General features: G+C 36.7%; 1 protein-coding gene across 6 annotated transcripts in view; it reads left to right on the top strand.

Annotated features, from left to right (window-relative positions):
• COP1 (COP1 E3 ubiquitin ligase) overlaps positions 1-20,556 on the top strand; it is a 260,298-nt gene extending 239,742 nt beyond the window's left edge. For all 6 annotated transcript variants that reach the window (XR_014136418.1, XM_060643577.3, XM_060643574.3 and 3 more), the window contains 2 exons: positions 16,149-16,193; positions 18,554-20,556. Coding sequence is in view for 5 of the 6 variants with exons in the window: in XM_060643577.3 (XP_060499560.1) it covers positions 16,149-16,193; positions 18,554-18,571 (63 nt within the window). In the remaining variant the exon portion in view is untranslated. The remainder of the gene's footprint in view (positions 1-16,148; positions 16,194-18,553) is intronic.
• The last annotated feature ends 241 nt before the right edge of the window (positions 20,557-20,797 follow it).

Genomic DNA, 20,797 nt, shown 5'->3' with positions numbered 1-20,797 from the left:
AATCTCTGCATATTATATTTGCATCTCATGTCAGAGGAGAGGAAAAGGATGTTCCTAAAGCACCTAGAGATCATACATGAACAGGAAAGCTGAAGGGGCAAATGCAATCAAAAGTGTTCTGTGGCTGCAGGATCCTGAGGCAAAGTCAGATTTGACCGTATACCAAGTCCATGAATTCATATGCGAAGAGAAAAGCCATTGTAGTTTTCCAGAAGTATTTTGAATATAAATATCCCCACCCTTCCATCCCACCCCAAAGAGAAAAAAATGTGGCGAAGGCCCCCAATCTTGGTATAAAAGAGGCGAGAGTATGTATGGTCTTGTATTTGCAGTGACACCGTGGTCAGTACTCCAAATTAACACCCTTTTCTGGCAGTGAGAAAAGGAGGTAGCTGTTCATAAAAAAGAGAAGGCCAGATAAGACAAAAAAAAACTCTATTAAAAGAATATTAAGGAATTAACAGATAGATGTAGATTGTGAGTTGTTCTTGGTTGAAGTCTAGTTACCTCACATTTTTATATACTTCATTAATATTTATTTAAGGAAGAATATGAAATTTAGCCACCTTTCTCACTGTTCTGTGTCCTCTAGGGAGTTGTATTTGCAGATACTTTGTGTTGTACATAGTGATTTACCAGTTTCATCGTTTTGAGTGTTTGCCTAGAGAATTTAAATGGATGTACAGGTTTAACTCAGTGGACACTTTAAGAAGAAAATTCAGTGCTTGTAGTACAAACTGTTGAAGACAGACCACTTACATTAATTTTTACTATCTCAGCTGCAGCTCTTGGCTTTTAGAAGACAAATGTGAATAGTATTTCAGTGTACTTTACATCTGCCCTCTCACTAATAACGTTCTGTCACTTGACAGGAAGACTCAGTCTTAAAGATCATATGTCTTAGCTTTGTTTTTCCCCTCAATAAAATCTTCAAAGAACTTGCCTTCCTGAGTTTTACAACACAGACCATAAAGTTGCTTTGGAGGAGAAAATGGTTTCTGAATTTTTTGAGATTTTTATTTGGCAAGGTTGTGCTTTTAAAACATCTCAGGGGAAGGGGGGATCATGTGTTATTTAGAACTTCTGTCTTAGGGTAGTGTTCTGATTAAGACTACTAGGGTCCGATTGTCAGATTTGCTTCCTGTTGCCACTAAATACTAGCTCCGAGGCTTTGGGCAGGTTACCAACCTTTCTGTACCTCTGTTTTCTCTTCTATGAAATCAGAATAATAGTATCTTCCACATCATATTGTGGAACAAAATTAGAAAATATATGAAAAGTTATTGAGATAGGTGAGAAACTCAAGGTTAATGACCAGTCAAGAAATAATAAATGTTGCTGTCATTATCTTCAACACTTCCTACACTAATCCATATAACTGAACAACTTGCACCTGTTTTTAATTCATTAGATATTAATTTTGCAATATATAAAATATATTCCTAAGTATATAAAATGTATTTAGATGGTTTGCAACCCAATATAAATATTTATAAACATCTGTGGGATAAGCCTGAATGAAAGAAATCCTTCTAACAGAATTACTCCTGAAAGTATTGACCCTAGAGGGGGAGACATTACTTCTAATAGGGAGAATTCTAGAAGACTTTATGAAGATATCGGCTCTTGTGCTGGACTTCATAAAGACATACAGGGTTTCTGAAGGCTTAAGACACAGGTGAAGGACAGGTAAAGACCTGGACAGAAGACCAGAAACCAGCATCTATTTAGTACCAACCAGGCATTATATGCTAAGTGTTCTCTCAATTCAAAATCTTCACCATAAGTCTTTTAAGGTATATACTTTTTTTTTTAAATGTTTATTTTTGAGAGAGAGTGAGCGAGCATGAGTGGGGGAGGGCAGAGAGAGAGAGAGGGAGACACAGAATCCATAGCAGGCTCCAGCACAGAGCCCTATGCAGAGCTCGAGCTCACAAACCGTGAGGTCATGACCTGAGCCTAAGTCAGATACTCAACTGACTGAGCCACCCCGGCGCCCCTACGGTATATACTTTTGACCTCTATTTACAAGTGAAATTAAGGGTCAGAGAAGTTAACTGATTTACCCAAGGTAACACAACAAAAAAAGGAATAGTAGAGTTAGAATTTGAATCCAGGTCTACCTGGCTCTTTTTCTATACAGCCTTCAGGCTGGAGAACAGTGTGAACAAAAGTTTCTTTCATAGAAAGAAAGAAACTGCAATAGATGTCTCAGAAACTTCTAATCGAGTAACCTAAGTAAAGAAAGTGGGGTAGGAACTCTGTTGGAGGATGAGAGAGGTTCCAGATTACATAGTCTTGAATGCCATGCTGAAAAAAGAAGTGCAGTCTTCCCTCCTTCCTTCCTCCACGCCTTTCCTTCCTTCCTTCATGCCCAGCTTGGAGCACAAGGTGGGGCTTGAACTCATGACCCCGAGTTCAAGAGTCGGATGCTTAACTGACTAAGCCACCCAGGGGCCCCAAAGTGTAGGCTTTCTTACGTAAGCATTAGTAAGCTCCTAAAGCCCGCCGTCCAGGGAGATGATATTATCACATGGGAATAATTTCATGGCAATGTATAGAGTGCATTATACTGAGAAGAGATTGTACGTGTAGTTAGGTAGGCTATTAAATAATCAATATTTTTTTCTGTATGCAATTTCCTTTTAAAAATACTTAAAAGTTGGCATCACATATTACAAACATGTTTATTTAAAAGTGAGTATGGGGCGCCTGGGTGGCTTAGTCGGTTAAGCGGCCAACTCTTGATTTTGGCTCAGGTCATGATCTCAAGGTTATGAAATTGAGCCCCTTGTCGGGCTCTCTGCTGAGTGTGGAGCCTGTTTAAGATCCCCCCCTGCTCCTTCCCCTCTCTCCACTTGTGCTTGCTTGCTTTCACAAGTGTGTGCTCTCTCTCCCTCTGGAATGAATGAATGAATGAATGAATGAATGAATGAATGAATGAGTTTCCATATATTCATTTCAAGAAAACAACTTTTGGTGGCATCTGGCTGGCTTGGTCAGCAGAGAATATAACTTGATCCTCGGGGTTGTGGGTTCAAGCCCTATGTTGAGTGTGGAGCCTACTTAAAAAAAAAAAAGCTTAAAAAAACACAGCTTTTGAGCTGTGTTTGAGGATACAGTTATTGTCTTCCACTTACCAGCATACAACTTCTTTTTTCTTTTTGTAAGAATTTCACTTGCTTAACTTAATGTGGATTGAAGAATTTTTTTAAGGGATAGGATAAAAGACAATGACTCTAGGTGCCTGGGGAGTGTGAGAGGGGGATGAGACATCACTGAAGGAATAGAACGCTATTAGAAAAATTAATTCTGTCTTTTCCTTGCCATTGACTCCTTGTTATCCATAAATAACATCCTAACCTAGTTATGAGAGAGTTCATTTGTGTGTTTACCTCAACCTGTTGTTCTCATCTAATCAACTAATACACAAGCTGACTCACAATTCTCATCACTCCCAAACACCATTTTCCCCCCAGACTCATTACGTTTGCATGACCATGGCCCTTTGCCTAAAATATCCTCTATCTTTTCTCTTGAGAAATTTCAACTTTTTCATGTTCCATTTGTGGTCTTATGTTTGAAGCCTTGCTAAATCTCTCCCTGGTAGAGGATCACTTCCTTCTTGCTTCCTTAGTTGCCCCTCTGAACTCTATATTTCTTATAATAATATAGTAATTTTCTATTTAAACCTCCATTTACCCTCCCAGTCTGTAATCTCAATATCAGACATCACGTCTTCCTCATTTTCAGAACCTAGTACATAGTAGAATACCTGGCATGCAATATCTACCCTAATGATAGATGAATAAAATGGCATGAAATTAATAAACTTTATACTGAAGCCACTATCATGGCATGATAGTGCTGTGATAATGGCCCTTTATTCTTTCTGTGGAAGCATTTTGGAGAGAGTTACCTTATCACCGCAGAGATTAGAGAAAGCTTTTTCCAGAAGCTTCTGTCAAAGCCAAGTTCTAAAGACTGAGTTAGCTTCAGGAAGTTGTGCAAAGGCTCTTAAATGCCACAGATTTGAACTTCAGGTAGAGTTGCTTTTGAGGTCACCAAGTCATCTAATGCCAAATCCAATAACCCATTATTACTTAAACAATCCTTTCATCTCCTCATGGTTTTTTGGCAGTTTTGGCTATCTTCTTTTTCTTAAACTCTTACCCAGAACTAGAAGCAACTTTTCCTTAAAAACACCCACTTAAAAGATGCATACTGTGTGCCAGATACTTCTATATGTATCTCATTTGATGACAACTCTATTAGTTCCCTTCCCTTCCCTTCCCTTCATTAGCTCTATTAGCTCAGTTTTATTTTACAGATGAGAAGACTGCGATTTAGAGAGGTTAAGTAATTTGTCCATGATGACGTAGTTTGGAAGTGTTAGACCACTGAGCTTAAGTGTTTCTGACGCCAGTGACTGTTTTTTCCACTTTGCCACTCTGGCTGTCTATCTGTATAGCATATTTTTACCCACATGTTTAAGTTAATTTGATTTTAAGGGTACGGATTGTCTTACTTCGGTCCATTTCATCCCGAAGACCAATTAATAATATGTGCAGAAATATAGAAGTGAGCTCTGTGGACTTGCTTTTTCTGTAAGGGAAACCTAGGACTTCTCTTAGGTGATCAAGAGGCTTGGAATTGAATATAAAATATGGCTTGTCACTTTAACAAGAACGAAATCCCAAGTTGGAAGTAGGGTTGTTTGTTACCTGAAACTCAGACAAGATAAAGAGAGAGTAGAATCGCCAGACAGAAAACTTATGATTCTTTTACATCTTGAGAAAGCCCCGAAGGTGTGCTTGATCTACCATACAGTTGAAGTTCACGGTAATGATGCTAGTTTATCTGGAAAGATTTCACTTCTGATCATGGTAGTTGCTTCAGAGACTCAGAACAGGGGAATGAGATACTTATCCCTTATTCTCTTGTACTGTTTGAATTTTTATCACATATGTATATTGCCAGTTCAAGTAAACCAATAAATATTAGAAAGAAAGGTGTCACAGTGACCCCTGAGGAATGGTATGTTATTGTCACCATTTTTTAATCCAGCAGCTTGCTAAACTCTCTCAGTAATTTTAATTATCCATTTCCTACATTCTTGAGATATTGTATGTACTTAATAATATGATCCACAAGTAATGAAAGTTTAATCTCTACTTTTCCAATTTTATACCTAATTTGTATTCATTTTGCTTTATTATTTTGCCAGGATCTCTAGTATAATGTTGAATGGAAGTGATGATAACTGGCATCTTCGTCTTGTTACTCACTAAAGGGAAAACTTTTGAGTATGTCACAATTATGTATAATCTCTGCTGTAAATTTTTGTAGAAACCTTATAAGGAAGTTTCTTTCACCTTTCAGCTTGTGGACAATTCTTATCATAAATGAAATTGGAGTATATTATTGCTTTCTTTTGTACCTATTGAAGATGATGTAATAATTGTTTAAATATTGACGTGATAGATAATTTAATTTTTTTTTCTAATTTTAATTCAATCTTACCTCATTGGAATAAGCCTATATGGATATATATTCATGTTAAAATTGACTTGCTATTTCATTTGGGACTTGTTCATCTATTTTCACAAATAACATAGGCCTATAATCTTCCTGTCTTGCATTGTTCTTGTCACATTTTATTTTATTTGTTTTGAGAGAGAGTGTGTACGTGCACAAGTGGGGCAAGGGCAGAGAGAGAGAGGGAGAGGGAAAGAACCCCAAGCAGGTGGCAAGCTGTCAACACGGAACCTGATGTGGGGCTCTAACTCACAAACCGTGAGATCATGACCCGAGCCCAAACCAGGAGGTAGACACTTAACCAACTGAGCCACTGAGGCGCCCCTGTTCTTGTCACATTTTGATTTCCTAATTATATTAAGTTTCATGAAACAAGTCAAGGAGTCGTCTTTTCTGTGGACAAATATGTGTGATATTGCAAGAACTCTGTTCTGGAATATTTGACTGAACTTCAGATAAAATCATGTAAGCCTGAGGTCAAAAAATTTTTTGACACTTTTTCTTTTCTTATGCCTGTAGGATGATACATGTTTTCTATTTCTTCTTGCTCAGTTTTGGTCAGTTTTTTTTATAAGAATTTTTGTACTTGGTTTAAATATTCAAATTTGTTAACATAAAATTTTTTATTTCCACTTTTTTCCTACAAAATTATTTAGTCTCATTCTGAGAGGAGAAATCAGTTTTACATAATGCTTAAGAGTTGAGGAAAAATATGAAAAGGGCTATATTCTGATTTTGTTTAATAGGTATCTTTCTTCTAGTTAAAAATGTTTATCATAGTGAATACCAAGGCTTACACATAAAACCATTCTTATTTTATGAAAGTCCATGAACATAGTATTTCTGTCCATCTGTTTAGGTGTTCTTTGATATTTTTCAACATTGTTTTATAGTTTTCATTGTGTAGGTCTTATGCGTATTTTAGCCTTTAAGTGGTTCATGTATTTGATGTCATTACAAATGGTATTTTTTAAAAATCCATTTACTAATTATTCATTGCTAATTTATAGAAATACTGTATATTGGTGTTTATATAATGACATCATATCTGACAACCCTGCTAGATTGGTTTATTAGTTTTAGCAGCTTTTTGGAAGATTTGTTAATATTTTCTGCATAATCCTGTCATTTACAAATAAAGATAACTCCTTCATTTCTCATTTGTGTGCTTTTTCTTTCTTCTTCCTGACTATTACATGGGGTAGGACCTCTAATACAGTGTTGAATAGGAGTGGTGAAAGCAAACATGGCTCCCTTTGCCTCCAGCCTGAAAGAGAAAGAGTTCAGCATTTCACCATTAAATATGATGTTAGCTAAAAGTTCTTCATAGGAATTCCTTATCACCTTAAGGGAATTCCTTTTTGTTCTTTGTTTGCTGAGAGTTTTTATTACGAATAGGTATTAAATTCTGTCCAATGCATTTTCTGTCAGTTATGACTACATGATTTTTCTGTTCTATTTAAAATGGTGGATTACATTCACTGATTTTATTTTTATATATTAAGCCAACCAGAATATCTGAATAAATCCCACTTGGATATGATGCATTATTCTTTTTGTATATGGCAAAATTCTGTTTACTGGTATTTTTTTTAATGTAATGCCCATTTTTTTTTTTTTTTTTTTAAAGAATGTTTATTTATTTTGAGAGAGAGAGTGAGAGTGACCTGGGTAGGGGCAGAGAGAGAGGGAGAGAGAGAATCCCAACAGGCTCAGCACTGTCAGCACAGAGCCTGATGCGGTGCTCGATCCCACAAACCATGAGATCATGACCTGAGCTGAAATCAAGAGTGGGATGCTCAACTAAGTGAGCTACCCAGGCACCCCTGTTTACTGGTATTTTGTTAAGGGGTTTTGTATCTATTTATGAAGGCAATTGGAATGATTTTTTTCTCTGACTTTGACTTACAAACTAAGTTTGGAAGGGTTCCTTTTTCCTCTGTATTCTGACTTCTTCTTTCTTCTGTCATATTTGAGAATTTGCAGATTTCATAGAATTTATACATTACAGTGCCTGTGAGTTTTCTTGGCATAAAGTTGTTTGTGTTTATTCTCTATCCTTTTAATAACTGTAGGAAGCTAGTGATATCCCCTCATTCATTTCTGATATTGTTAACTTACATATTCTTTATCTTTTTTGTAGAAGGTTATCAATTTTATTTCATGCACTAGCTTTTGTTTTTAATAATTTTAACTATTTTTATCTTATTGATTCTGCTTTTTATTATCATGTTTATGTTTATATAATTTGCTTTTTTTTCTAGCTTAAGCTGCATGTTATTATATCATTGATGTTAAACCTTTCTGCTTTATTCTTATAAGCATTTAGAGATAAAGTTTTCTATCTAAGTGCTGTTTTGGCTACGTTATACAAATTTTGATATGTTGTGTTCTTATTTCCTTATGAGTTCTTATTTGAGCCCTGGGTTATTTAAGGGTGTGTTTTTAAATTTCCAAATATTTAGAGATTGTTTTAGATGTCTTCTTTCTATTGTTTTATACTTTTGTTCAGTCAAAGAACATAGTTGCATAATTTCAGTCTTTTAAATTTATTGAGCTGTGTTTAATGGTCTGGCATATCGTCTGTCTTGGTGAATAGTTCACATGTACTTGAAAAGAACATATAGAGGCTCCTCGGTGGCTCAGTCAGTTAAGCATCTGACTCTTAATTTCGGCTCAAGTGTCATGATCTCACGGTTTGTGGGATTGAGCCCCGTGTCAGGCTCTTGGCTGACAGTGTGGAGCCTGTTTAGGATTCTTTCTTTCCCCTTCCCCACTTGCATGCGCTCTTGCTCTCTCTCTTAAAATAAATAGTGAAGAAAGAAAAGAATGTATAGTTTTTGCCATTTAAGTAAGATTTATGTAAATATTAATTTGCTCAATTTGTTTTTGGTAGTATGATTCAAATCTTTTTTGTCTTTGATTTTCTGTCTGCTTATTCTTTGAATTATTAACAGAAGAGTATTGAAGTCTCCAAACCCAAGTGTGGACTTATCTGTTCCATTCAATTCTGTCAGTTTTGCTTTGTGTATTTTGAAGCTCAATTTTAGATATATATGCATTTAGGTTTTTAAAAATTGATTGACTCTTATTTAAATATAAAATGTCCCCTTTTATCCCTGGTCATATTCTTTGTCCTGACATCTACTTTTTCTGATATAAGTAGAGCCATTCTGGCATTCTTATGTTAATATTTGCGTGAGATATTTTTCTCTCCTTTTACTTTGTATCTTTAAAAATTTTTTTTGTTTAATATTGATTTATTTTTGAGAGAGAGAGAGGCAGAGAGAGAAGGAGACACAGAATCTGAATCCAAAGCAGGCTCTAGGCTCTGAGCTGTCCGCACAGAGCCTGACGCGGGGCTTGAACCCACGATCTATGAGGTCACGACCTGAGCCAAAGTCAGATGCTTAATCAACTGAGCCACCCAGGCACCCATGTTTTTTTTGTTTGTTTGGTTGGTTTTTTTAAATGTGTGTTTTATGGACAGCATAGAACTGGTCTGGTTCTTTTATCAAGTCTTAACAGTCTCTGCCTTTTCATAGCAGTACAGTATTTAGACCATTTACATTTACTTATCACTATGGTTGGATATTTGTCTACCATCTTGCTATTTGTTTTCTATTTATTCTGTGTGTTCTATCCCCATGTCCCTCATTTCCGTTCTTTTTGTAATTCATTTTGTTCCCTTTACTAGTTTATTAGCTATACTAATTCTATACTTTTCTAATGGTTTCTCTAAGGTTTATAATACTCATATTTAACTTGCCACAGTCTTTCTTCAGATTATACCACTTTATGCATTATGAACAGTATACTTCTGTTTTCCTATTTTATCCTGTGTACTTTTGCTGTCATATGTTACTTCTGTTTATAATAACCGTAATGCATTGTTATTACTTTTGCTTTAAACAGGCAGTTATCTGTTAAGAAACTTAAACAACAAGAGAGCAAATATCTTTGATCATTACCCATATATTGGTCATTTACAGCACTCTTCATCTTTCAGTTTAGATCTGAATTTTCATGTGGTATAAGAACTTTAACGATTTCTTACAGTGCAGATCTGCTGCTATCTCAGCTTTAGTTCTTTGAAAATAATCTTTTACTTCTGCATAATCTTTCTAGGTTGACAGTTTTCTTCCTCATTACCTTAAAGATGCTGTCTTATTGGCTTGCATTGCTTCTGATGACAAATTGGTGGTCTTGTTCTTCAGTATGTAATGTCTTTTTTTCCTCTGGCAGTTTTCAGGATTTTCTTTCTTACACATTTTTAGCAATTTATGATTTGCCTTGATGTGGTGGTATTTGTGGGTATTTTATATAAAATTTTCAGTTTTGGAAAATTTTTAGCCTTCTATCTTTATATACTTTTTTCTGCCCCTACTCTATTCAGAATTACAATTACTGTTACACATATATTAGATTGCATATTGTCCTGTTGGTCGCACAAATGCTAATCTTTTTTTTTTTTTTTTTTTTTAACCTTCCCAGTCTTTTCCCCTTATTCTTCAATTTGGATTTTCTTTTTCCCCATGTCAAACTTCTTGGTGTTTTATTCTCCACTGTTTCATCCATTGTTATGTCTATCCAGTGAATTTTTTATTTGAGATACTGTACTTTTCAGGTGGAGAATTCCATTTGGGTTTTATAATTATGTCTTCCATTTCTCTTAAGTTCACTGTTTCTTTAAATACTTGAGTATGGTGATATCTGCTTTATAAATCCTCATTTGCTGCTTCCATTGTCTTTATCATTTCTGGATCTGTTTCTATTCATTGATTCCCCTCCCCTGGTTATAGGTCATGCTTTTGGCCTTTTCAGTGCTCAACATTATGAATGCTGGATTTTGTTGAATTTTTTTCAGAGTATTAAAACTTGGGGGTGTCTGGCTGGTTCAGTCAATAGAATGTGCAACTCTTGATCATGGAGTTGTGAGTTCGAGCCCTACGCTGGGTATAGAGATTACTTTAAAATACAAAAAATTTTAAATCAATTATATATTTAAAAAATAATATGAATGTGTGTTTCAATGGAAGGTTGTTTTTGGAGATAGACATGATTTTTGGACACTTGTTTTTAAATTTTATTAAGGTGACTCTAAAGTGCCAATCAGCAAACATTTTCTTAAAGAACCGCATTGCAAATATTTTAGGCTTTACAGACCATATGGTCTTGGTTGCAGTTCCTCAACTCTGCTACTGTAGTGCAGGAACAGCCAGAGATAATATAAAATCAAATTATCATGACTGTGTTCCATTAAAACTGAAAAACAAAATATAGCCCATGGGCTGGTTTGGCCTGTAAGCTATAGATTGCCTGTCCCTGGTCTAGAGAAGCATTTACTTTAAGGCTAATTTAGCCCTACTAACAAGGAATGACCCATCTGGGGACTTTGCTGAGCGCCCTAAATGTTCAGTGAGGTCTCTTCACTCTGGCTCCTCAAAACTCAATCATCTCTTGACTCTGCGTGAAGTCTGGCATTTGATAGTGTTCTAGATTCTCAGTAGTTGTACTTTCCCTGTTCGTTGTTATTTTCCTGGCCTTGTGTAGTTTTACCCTATTCGTACGTGGTTTGTTATAACAACTTACAGTCAGGGGGACCCCTATGCAGATTCCTGGAGCTCTACTTTTATGTACTTTCTCCTCTGTGGTAGTTTGCCCTACAAATTCCAGCTGCCCTACAAATACTCCGAACTTTATCTGTTTCCTCAATTTAATAAATCTACTGTGGTCTGCTTAGATTCCTCTGGGCTCTTATATGGATTCCTCTTGCCATGTAGCTCAGAACTTGCCTCCAAGCAGAAAGCCAGGGCAATTCTTGGACTCTCCTCTTCCCTTCTCATAAAGGATGATAGTCCTGTACTGCCTGTTACCCAGTGCTGTCTTACAGATTTTGTTCAGCTTTCTGGTTCCTTACAGGAAGACGGCAAATCCATTCCGTTTACTCTGTCACTGCCAGAAATGGAAATTGTTTTTTTTTTTTAACATTCATTTCTATAGTAAAATTATTTCTCATTTAAAATCAGTTATGTCCATCTCTAAGAATAAATCCTTCAACAGCAAACTAAGTGAATAACTTATTTCTCATCCTGCTCATATTAGCTATAATGGCACTTTTCTAGGCAAGCTAGTAAAGGCAAAACTGTTCCAGTGGATGCTAGTTTTGTTTCAGGATAAATAAGTATACACTGACTTTAAGCAAGTTGGTGTATGTTTGTGTATGTGTCTTATATTTTCATAAAAGACTTACTGCTAATTTTCCCATTGTCTTTTTTAATCTCTGTACAGTTAAGAAGATAGGTATATTATTAGCTTAACCTTAAAGAGAATTTTGCAACAAAACTGCCAGTTTTTAAGAAAGAGGGAAAAAATAATGAGAATTACTGGCTGGCATTTTATTTTATTTTTTAAAATAAAATCCCAATTATTATTTTTATTATTTTTGTTTATTTTTATTTTAGAGGGAAAGAGAATGTGTGAGGCGGGGAGAGAGGCAGGAACAGATAAAGAGAGAGAGAGAGAGAGACAAAGAGAGCAAGCGGGGAGGGGGGTGGGGGGACAGAGAGAAAGAGAGAGAGAGAGAATCCCCAAGCAGGCTTCCCACTGTTGGTGAAGAGCCTGATATGGGCCCGAACTCACACACCGTGAGATCATGACCTGAGCCAAAACCTAGAGTCAGACACTTAACAGACTGAGCCACCCAGGCACCCTGAAAGATTGAATCTTAAGCAGGCTCCATGCTCAGTGTGGATCCCATAACCCTGGGATCATGACCTGAGCCAAATTAAGAGTCCAATGCTCAATGGACTTGCAACTGAGCCACCTAGGTGCCCCACTGGCTGGCATTTTAATTTTATTTAGCAAGTAAAAGCAACCCATTGAGCCAGAACTTACATACATTAGGGCTCTAGCAGACTTCAGCTATAGCTAAGAATTACCAGTTACTCAAAATGCACACAAGAATCGCTCAAAACTACAGTAATAATCTTGTACTTATCACTTTGATATCTCTATGCTGAAGTAAAATACCTGGTTTTCTTTTTCTGTTGCATGCAAAAGTTACTTTATCTTAAGCTAATATCTGGCTGTCTGAAAGTTTAATCCTAAATCCCTTTAAAAGTTCCTGGTCTTCGGAGGGAGGGGCATACTGAGATGTAAAGCTGTTATTTTTCTTTCATTGTTTGTTAATTTGAATAGTTTTCAGTGCTTCTAAGAGGTCTTAGGACACCCTTTCACCTATATGTTAGTCCCAAAGGTGGTTCCAACTGGGCACCTATGTTGGCTTATTTGTAAATGAGATGTTTATCTGTTTCCACAGGAAAAGATGTTAGAGTTAACCCTCTGGTAGCATTTAATATGGCAACATCTATTAATGCCATGATAGTCCTGAGGTTACAATCAACATTGTTTATTCATTTTGGATAGTTATTAGATAACTTCTTTCTTCAGTTTAGTGTAGTAAGTGTATAGACTTCAAACTCCTCTTATGTGATGATCTGACTAGATTATATTCTCTTAATGTTAAGCTCAGTTTTTCAAACTGTATGATAACATACCATGCTTTTCCAAGCTTTCCTTCCACCAAAAATTAGAAGTTTGAATTATATAATTTATAATGTCTGTAACTGGTAGAAGTACATCTCTCCCCAACCCCCACCCTTCCCCCAGAGTGAGTCCTTATCTCCACCAGGTTTCTCTGCCTTCATCCTTTGTGTTAAAGGTGACTAGGGGCACCTGAGTGGCTCAGTTGGTTGTGTGTCTGACTTGATCTCAGCTCTGGTCTTGATCTCAGGGTTGTGACTTCAAGCCCAACATTGGGCTCCACACTGGGTATGTAGCCTACATACATACATACATACATACACACACACACACACATACATACATAAATATGAATATATAAATACATAAATACATAAATGTATACATATATATCAGAGGTGACTAGAACCAAAATGGCAGAAAGAGAGGAGAGCTTTGGGCTATAAATTTTTCATCATCCTGACATTGTGTGTTCCCATAGCAGAGGGAGCAGTTCTTGGTGACTGCAACATCAAATGAATGGGTGACAGTTGCTTTCTTAGAGACTGGAGTCTTTTCCTCAAGCAGAGATTAGATTGATCAGTGCTATTTGTAGCTTCATTTCTGGAAGGTGTTCACAGAACAAGCATTTCTGGGTCCATTAGTGGCTGTTGTGATATCACATAGCTTGTTTAAAATTCTTGCTAGAAAGAAATCTGCACGATCCCACACAGTGCTTCTTTTGTTTTCTGAGGTAGGCATAGAAATTCTGCCTCTTGACCAGCACAGAGAGAGTTCTGATATTAACTAAGGACACCCCAAACTCATTCCAACCACTTTCTTAATTCCAGTCACTAAAAGAGTAAATAAATCCCAAATCCCAAATGTTTATTCTGCCCTGTCACCCTACCCCCATATGGAAGTATTAATTCTATACTCATTGAGTCCCGGAAGTAACCCATAATTCCCCAAAGTAAATACTGAAACTAACTTAATAGTGAATACTATATTGTGTTAACTATTTTTAAAAATACATGTGCTGATTTAAGGGGAAAACCTCAGCTAGGAAAATATCAGTATAGGGGAGGAAAAAGTTTAACCCACTTAGATAGGGTCCCTGGCTAGGTCTAAAAACTAGACAAGAGAGATTAATAGGAGAAAACCATACAAATTAATCTAATAGAAGTTTTACATGATGTGGAAGGCTTCATAAGGAAATGAAGACCCAAATAAACAGACCTGGGTATTTTATGCTAGGTGTGGTAAAGAGTAGGTAGTGGTGAGAGATGTGGATAGGTTAATGAGTATGATGTAATTGTTGAAAATTGGGGGAAACTTGGCAAGTCCTGTTTGTTCATATTCCCTTTGGGGTCTCCCTTTGTCTTTGGAGATAGGGATGCTTCTTTACTCTGGGTACAGGGAGGGCCTCTCACATGAGGGTTTTATGACTTGTTTCAGGAAAGAGGGGTGAAGTGAGTGGGAGACCAAAGAGACTTTCCTGCTTCTGCTGTTTTCTCAAACTCTTTCAGCTTAAAATATTCAGATATGACAAGGTGCCATATTTTGGGGTTGTGTGCCCTGAACCCTATCATCAGCATTTCCCATGCTAAACCCCAGAGAAAACATGTCTTTATCACTTCTTCATACAGCTATGACTGTTGATGGCTGTTCCATCCAAGGAATATTCTGATCCCCAAAATTTTGGGCATAGTGGAAGAATTTATTTTCTCTTACACCAGTAGCAACAAGACGAGCATTTTTCAAGAGTAGCTTTACCTGGAATCAAAGCAAAAGTTAAAAAATAGAAATGTGTAAGTTTATAGAGCACAGATTTCATCTGTCAAAGAAACTAAAGTTTAACTCCTATTGGCTAAAGTAACGTTCCCAGCATACAAATCAATTTCTTTCTTCTCTTTGTCACTTTGTCATGAAGCCTGTAGGATATCTGGCAGAGCCTGTCTTTCATTGAGGTTTGACCACTTTATTTGTTTCTCATAGATATTATTTGGACTTGGTCTTTCCATTAGCCATGTGGCCTCTGTGCCAGTTTTGAGTCTGTTTACCTCCTTTTAGCAGCCTACTCTGAAAAGCAAAAAGACTTCTATACACTTCCAAGTTCTAGAGCCCTACTAAACTCTCTGTTTCCAGTAGGAGGCATGTCCCAACTCTTCTTACTTAATGAGATTCTCTCTAGTAAACTCAGTCTTGTCCATTCCTTTTCCTACTCTTCCTACCTTCAGAGAAATGTTTTTTCTCTCCTAAGACTTACAATATAAAAAAATACATTGCCACATAAATTCTATTAAAGTAATCACCAAAGTTATTAAAAATGCATGTACTGGGGCACCTGGGTGGCTCAGTTGGTTAAGCATCTGACTCTTGGTTTCGGCTCAGGTCATGACCTCACAGTTCGTGAGTTCAAGCCCCACATTGGGCTCTGTGCTGATGGCTCAGAGCCTGCTTGGGATTCTAGCTCCTTCTCTCTCTGCCCCTCCCCCACTTGTTCTCTCTCTCTCAAAATAAATAAAACTTAAAAAAAATTTTAAAAAATGCATCTACTGAATGATTGAAGAATTAAAAGGGAAGATGGCCTTTCTTCTGACAGATGAATATTCACCTTTTTTTGCTGTTTTCCTGATATGAAATAACCCTCCATAGAAATTTCTGCCAGAGATGTTGACCAGCATTTACATCAGTTACTGGTATTCTATGTGAAAGGAGAGTTTTCCATGGAAAGGATTATGCACTTTGTTTTTCTCAAATTATTATCATTTTTTGTTGTATTTCAGTCTTTGTTTCTCTTGGCCTCTCTTCCAGTGCAATCTATTTTTCTCTTTGTTTTCTTTACATTTGAAAGTTTCCTACTCTGCTTCCAATTTTATTTTTTTATTCAAACTTAATCCTTAAAAGATGGGATTTTGTGTTTAAAATTCATAGTTAAAACATGTTAAAGTTGGTTATTCACTTCAGATTCTATTGGTGTCCTAAGGGGAAGTGAAGAAAGAAAGATGAAGAGGAAATTACTCTCTTGTACTGCCCTCTAGGAAATCCTTCTCTGTACTCTAAAAGTTCTTCTTCTTTTCTAGGAGTCCAATGTGCTGATTGCTGCTAACAGTCAGGGTACAATTAAGGTAAGCTGCCTTATACATCTTTATTTCAAACTCAGATCCATTCTTAGACTAACAGACTACAACTATAACACAGAAATATGGAGTTGTACTAAGCCTTAGAGGTCATCCCAAGTCATGGGTCTGGCTTTGTTTGAAATGGCTTTGGTTGAAAGGCAAAGGAATAGGTAGCTTGCAACTATGGAAAAGACTTGTTAGGGGCGCCTGGGTGGTTCAGTCAGTTAAGCGGCTGACTTTGGCTCGGGTCATGATCTCACGGTTCGTGAGTTTGGGCCCTGCGTCAGGCTCTGTGCTGACAGCTCAGAGCCTGGAGCCTGCTTTGGATTCTGTGTCTCCCTCTCTCTGCCTCTGCCCTGCTCGCACTCTGTCTCTGTCTCTCAAAAAGTGAATAAACGTTAAAAATATATATATTAAAAAAAAAAAAAAAGACTTGTTAGAGGTTATATGAATGCTGAATGGATTGATAGCTGGTCACAGTGAAAAACAGATGAACACTATTAAGTATTCACTGTGGGCCATGCACCGTTGTTTCTATTATGCAGGTACAGCTATAAGTCCAAGATACAGCAAGGGACGCTGAGACTTTCACCAGGTTTAAAAATCTGGTCACATTTTAGTCTTCTCTTCCTCATGTTTGTCTTCCTTTTCTTCCCTGACAAGTAGGGTTGTCCTCAGTCGCGAAGGGAAGAAAAGGTATTTCAGTGGAACACTGAAAAGTGATCGTGTGATCATTTCATTAGTGTGATTTGGAAATTTAAATGTCTCTTGGCACACAGTCTCAGTCACAAAGGTATACATAGCTTTCCACATGCTTTTCTTTGTAGTTAGGAGCTCAAGGAAGCAATGTTCTCTGATTATACTATTTGATACTTGGCATGCGGGCATGACACGCCAGATCAGTGAATCCTGAGCTAAACAGTGAACTTGTTAAACAAAACACCAGTTTCGAAGAGGGTTTTCGTACATGGGTTTGATTAGCACTAATTCTATGGCTGCCAGTGCTTTCTACATATTCTCTGCTGATCTAGAAATCTCAGGAAGTGATCTTTTAAAAATAACAGGTATAGGTTCCTTCTGCCACTTAGCCTTCATTCTGCCGTGGCTTCCTCCCACTCCTCCTGAGTGCAGAATGACCTGGCCACCAAGAGAGCCAATCCAAGCCTCACACATTGTCCTGTGGAGGTGAACTGAGCAGACTCAGAACTGCACTGTTAGCTGCGCATTCTAATTTGCGTGGTGCACTCCTTACACAGCTAGTTTCTCTATTTGGAAAGCCTCACCAGAGAGCCATGGACAACTTAAATGAAAGCCAAGGTTTTGAACTGATCAGTGTTATGTTCTGGAATCTCAAACAAGATGGTAAAAGGTCTTGGAATCTCTGTTTTAAGTGGTTCTCCGTAGTCTCTCAGTTGCTCCTTATGTTACTCTCATGGCAAGGTATGGATCGAAAAAGCTGCACCTTAGTCTTCAACCAGTTTGGCCTTTGAGGCAATTGCGATTGCTAACGTATCTGCAGAAAGCTCAAAGCTACACATGTACTTAGAGAATCTCGGTGACAAATCTCAGATTTTGTTCAAGAGCATTAACCTCTCGTTAAATAGCCTGCTTGCCAAAAATATAAAGACAAAAAGCATCATGGAAACACAGGTGTAAGTTAAGCCTTCGCACAGCAGGAAGGGAGAGTTATTCCTTTAATTCTTTGCCACCTAGACCTGCATTCTCCATCTAACGTAATCTTTTTGACCGTGGCTTATAATTGCCCCTTCTTAGACGTTTCTTCAGCTGTTTTTAAAACTGATCATTGCTGCTGCTGCTGCTTATTATTTTCAGTTTTAGCAGTAACACAGCTTTCTTGTACGATAAGATAGGACTTGAATAACTAACACAATATCTTGACATCACTGATTGACTAGAAAATGAATGAAGCAATGGGAAAAGGCAAGATTTTAGGTTCTGTATACCTTGATCACTGTAAACTGTGAGTCAGTAGAAGAGAGAAATAGATGAAAATCCTTAGAAGCGGTATTTAAAAGTTTCTTAAGAATGTGGAAAGATACCAACATAAATTTCAAAAACATTACATCCATGCTGTGCAGGAGCCAGTTCATTTATCTGTATGTTTTATGTAGTTCACTTGGAAGGCTCCCTAGTTGATTGCAGATATGGCTAATCTGAAAGAGTTCCTGTTGAACTGAGAGGAAGAAAGGATCAATGTCTCATCCCTTCACATTCCTTAGCATTTTTAGCAGTTGGGAAAAGTTGTCTTGATTTGGTTCTCCATTTATAATACAGTAAAGATTCTTTATACTGTTAACGTATTTTAAAATTATTTTATCAAACTGATCCTTTTTTCCTCCAATTAGGTGCTGGAGTTGGTATGAAGGGTTTACTCAAGTTAAATTGTATTTGATCCTGCTGAAATACATCTGCAGCTGACAATGAAAGAAGACAGAAACTGCCATGTGATGTCTCTCCCCAAAGTCATCATGGGTTTTGGATTTGTTTTGAATATTTTTTTCTTTTCCTATTTTTTTCTCCTTCATGCCATTTGGGACATTGGGAATACCCAGTGAACTCTCCACCATCAATGTAACTCTATGGACTTTGCTGCTGTTGGTGGTGTGGTTATCTAATTTTTGTGATAGGGAAACAAATTCTTTTGAATAAAAATAAATAACAAAAAATAATAAAAGTTTATTGAGCCACAGTTGAGCTGGGAAAGTCTTTGTCAAAGACGGGAAGAGATCATCTTTTCAAGTAACACACATGAAGTATAGAATAATGTACCAGTGAATAATTTGTAAGGTCCATATTTCTCAGCCTTTCAGGAATTCTGCATATCAACATAAATGGAAAGTATATGGATTCTTTCCAGTGAATTTAATGTGTATAGTAGGTGGGAAGATTAATAACTTTACCTTATGAATTCCTTTCCTTGTTCTCTGACCGGATTTATATCATCAGCAAGTACCATACTTCAGTCTCTCTAGATCTGGCCAAGAATCCAAATTTTGACTGGTTGAGACTACATTCAGATAGAAAGGGAATGGGGCATCTGGCAGGCTCAGTCAGTAGAGCATGTGACTCTTGATCTCGGGGTCTTGAGTTTGAGTTCCACACTGGGTGCAGAGATTACTTAAGTAAATAAATTAATTAAAAAAAAAAAAAAACCAGAAAGGGGGTGTCCATCTATGGCAGCTACTTCTGTCTTTGCCTTTGAAATGTTACCATACCATAAGCCCTAAATGCAGAAAAACCAACTTAATTGTAAAATCATAGCTATCAGATAGTCATAGTCTTAGGTGTTAGTACCATCCTTGACTGAGCAGTGACTTTGAGCAGGGGGTCAGCAAACTTACTGTAAAGGGGGCCAGGTAGGAAATATTTTAGGCTTTGCAGATCACGTCGTCTCTGTCATAATCGCGCAACTCTGCCATTGTAGCAGGAAAGCAGCCACAGACCTAGCAGGGGAAGAATTTGAAGCCCTATTACCCAAATTTCCAAGCCATAGAATATCTGAGACCATCTAGTTAATTTCATGCTGTTTTCAATTTGTAAAAAGGAAGAAGTTAGTAGTTTGAATAGCAGGTCAAGCAAAAGTAATGTGAACTTTTCTGTTTGAGCTACTTTAAAAGTGTGAACAATTTTTAGAAAAAGATATAAACAGAATTCATACCCCACACAAAGTTTATAAAAATAGACACTTGGAGAAGTTTCATATGAATAAATATATGAATGATAAGGGTAATCAAAATATTTCACTGTATCTTTGTACTCAAAATTGTTGGGTCCACATTTCATTATTTTGAATCCTTCCGGTCAAATGCATTGTGGAAGTTAGAACTTTTTGAATTTTAGAAAAGTCAGTAGTCTACATATACTATATATTACATGACACTATCCAACAAAGTCTGGAGCAATACTCTATTATCAAACACATTAATATTTCTGTAGCAAAATGTATGAATGTTCACATTATATGAGATTAATTGACACTAAAAATACTCTTATGTCTATTCAGTACAGTTTCTACCACCAAATAAGTTTGCCTCAAACTTAGGTGAAAATTTTCAGTTTTCAGAACTTCAAGACAATTATATCTTACTAATTTGGGGGAATTAAGCACCTGATAAGCTTTTGGACTCAATTTTGAGAGCAAAGGTCACTATCATTGAAAAATTAACACCTGTCAACCAGAACAATGTTAGGCAACCTTTCTAAGATTAATGAATGATCTTTTGCAAAGATGTAGAAAGAATATTCAAAGGTAGATTCTTCACTTAAAGATATGTCCAGAAAATCAGATTGGGAAGCAAAGAATTAATGCCCCTTTGAATGCATTTAAATAAAAGATTATGGTTTTTAATTTGGTCTGACTTTTTATGTTTTATTTCAAGCTGTCAACATTGTAAGGTCATGTTAATTTCCATATGTTTGGAAGGATGCAACCTTTATTAGTTATCAAGGGACTGAATTTTTAAATAAATTATTATTTTTAAAAGGCAGTGCTTTATTTAAATTTGTGTTTTAACTTTTTTTTGTTAGTAGGGAGAAACCATTTTTAAATTTGAGTTAGACTAACTTTAATGTCAACGTCAAACTATAGC

Source organism: Panthera onca, chromosome F1 (genome assembly GCF_046562875.1).
Source record: "Panthera onca isolate mPanOnc1 chromosome F1, mPanOnc1 haplotype 2, whole genome shotgun sequence".
Lineage (NCBI taxonomy): Eukaryota > Metazoa > Chordata > Mammalia > Carnivora > Felidae > Panthera > Panthera onca.
Note: the sequence above shows the minus strand (reverse complement) of the source record. Positions and strands in the feature narration are given on the sequence as shown.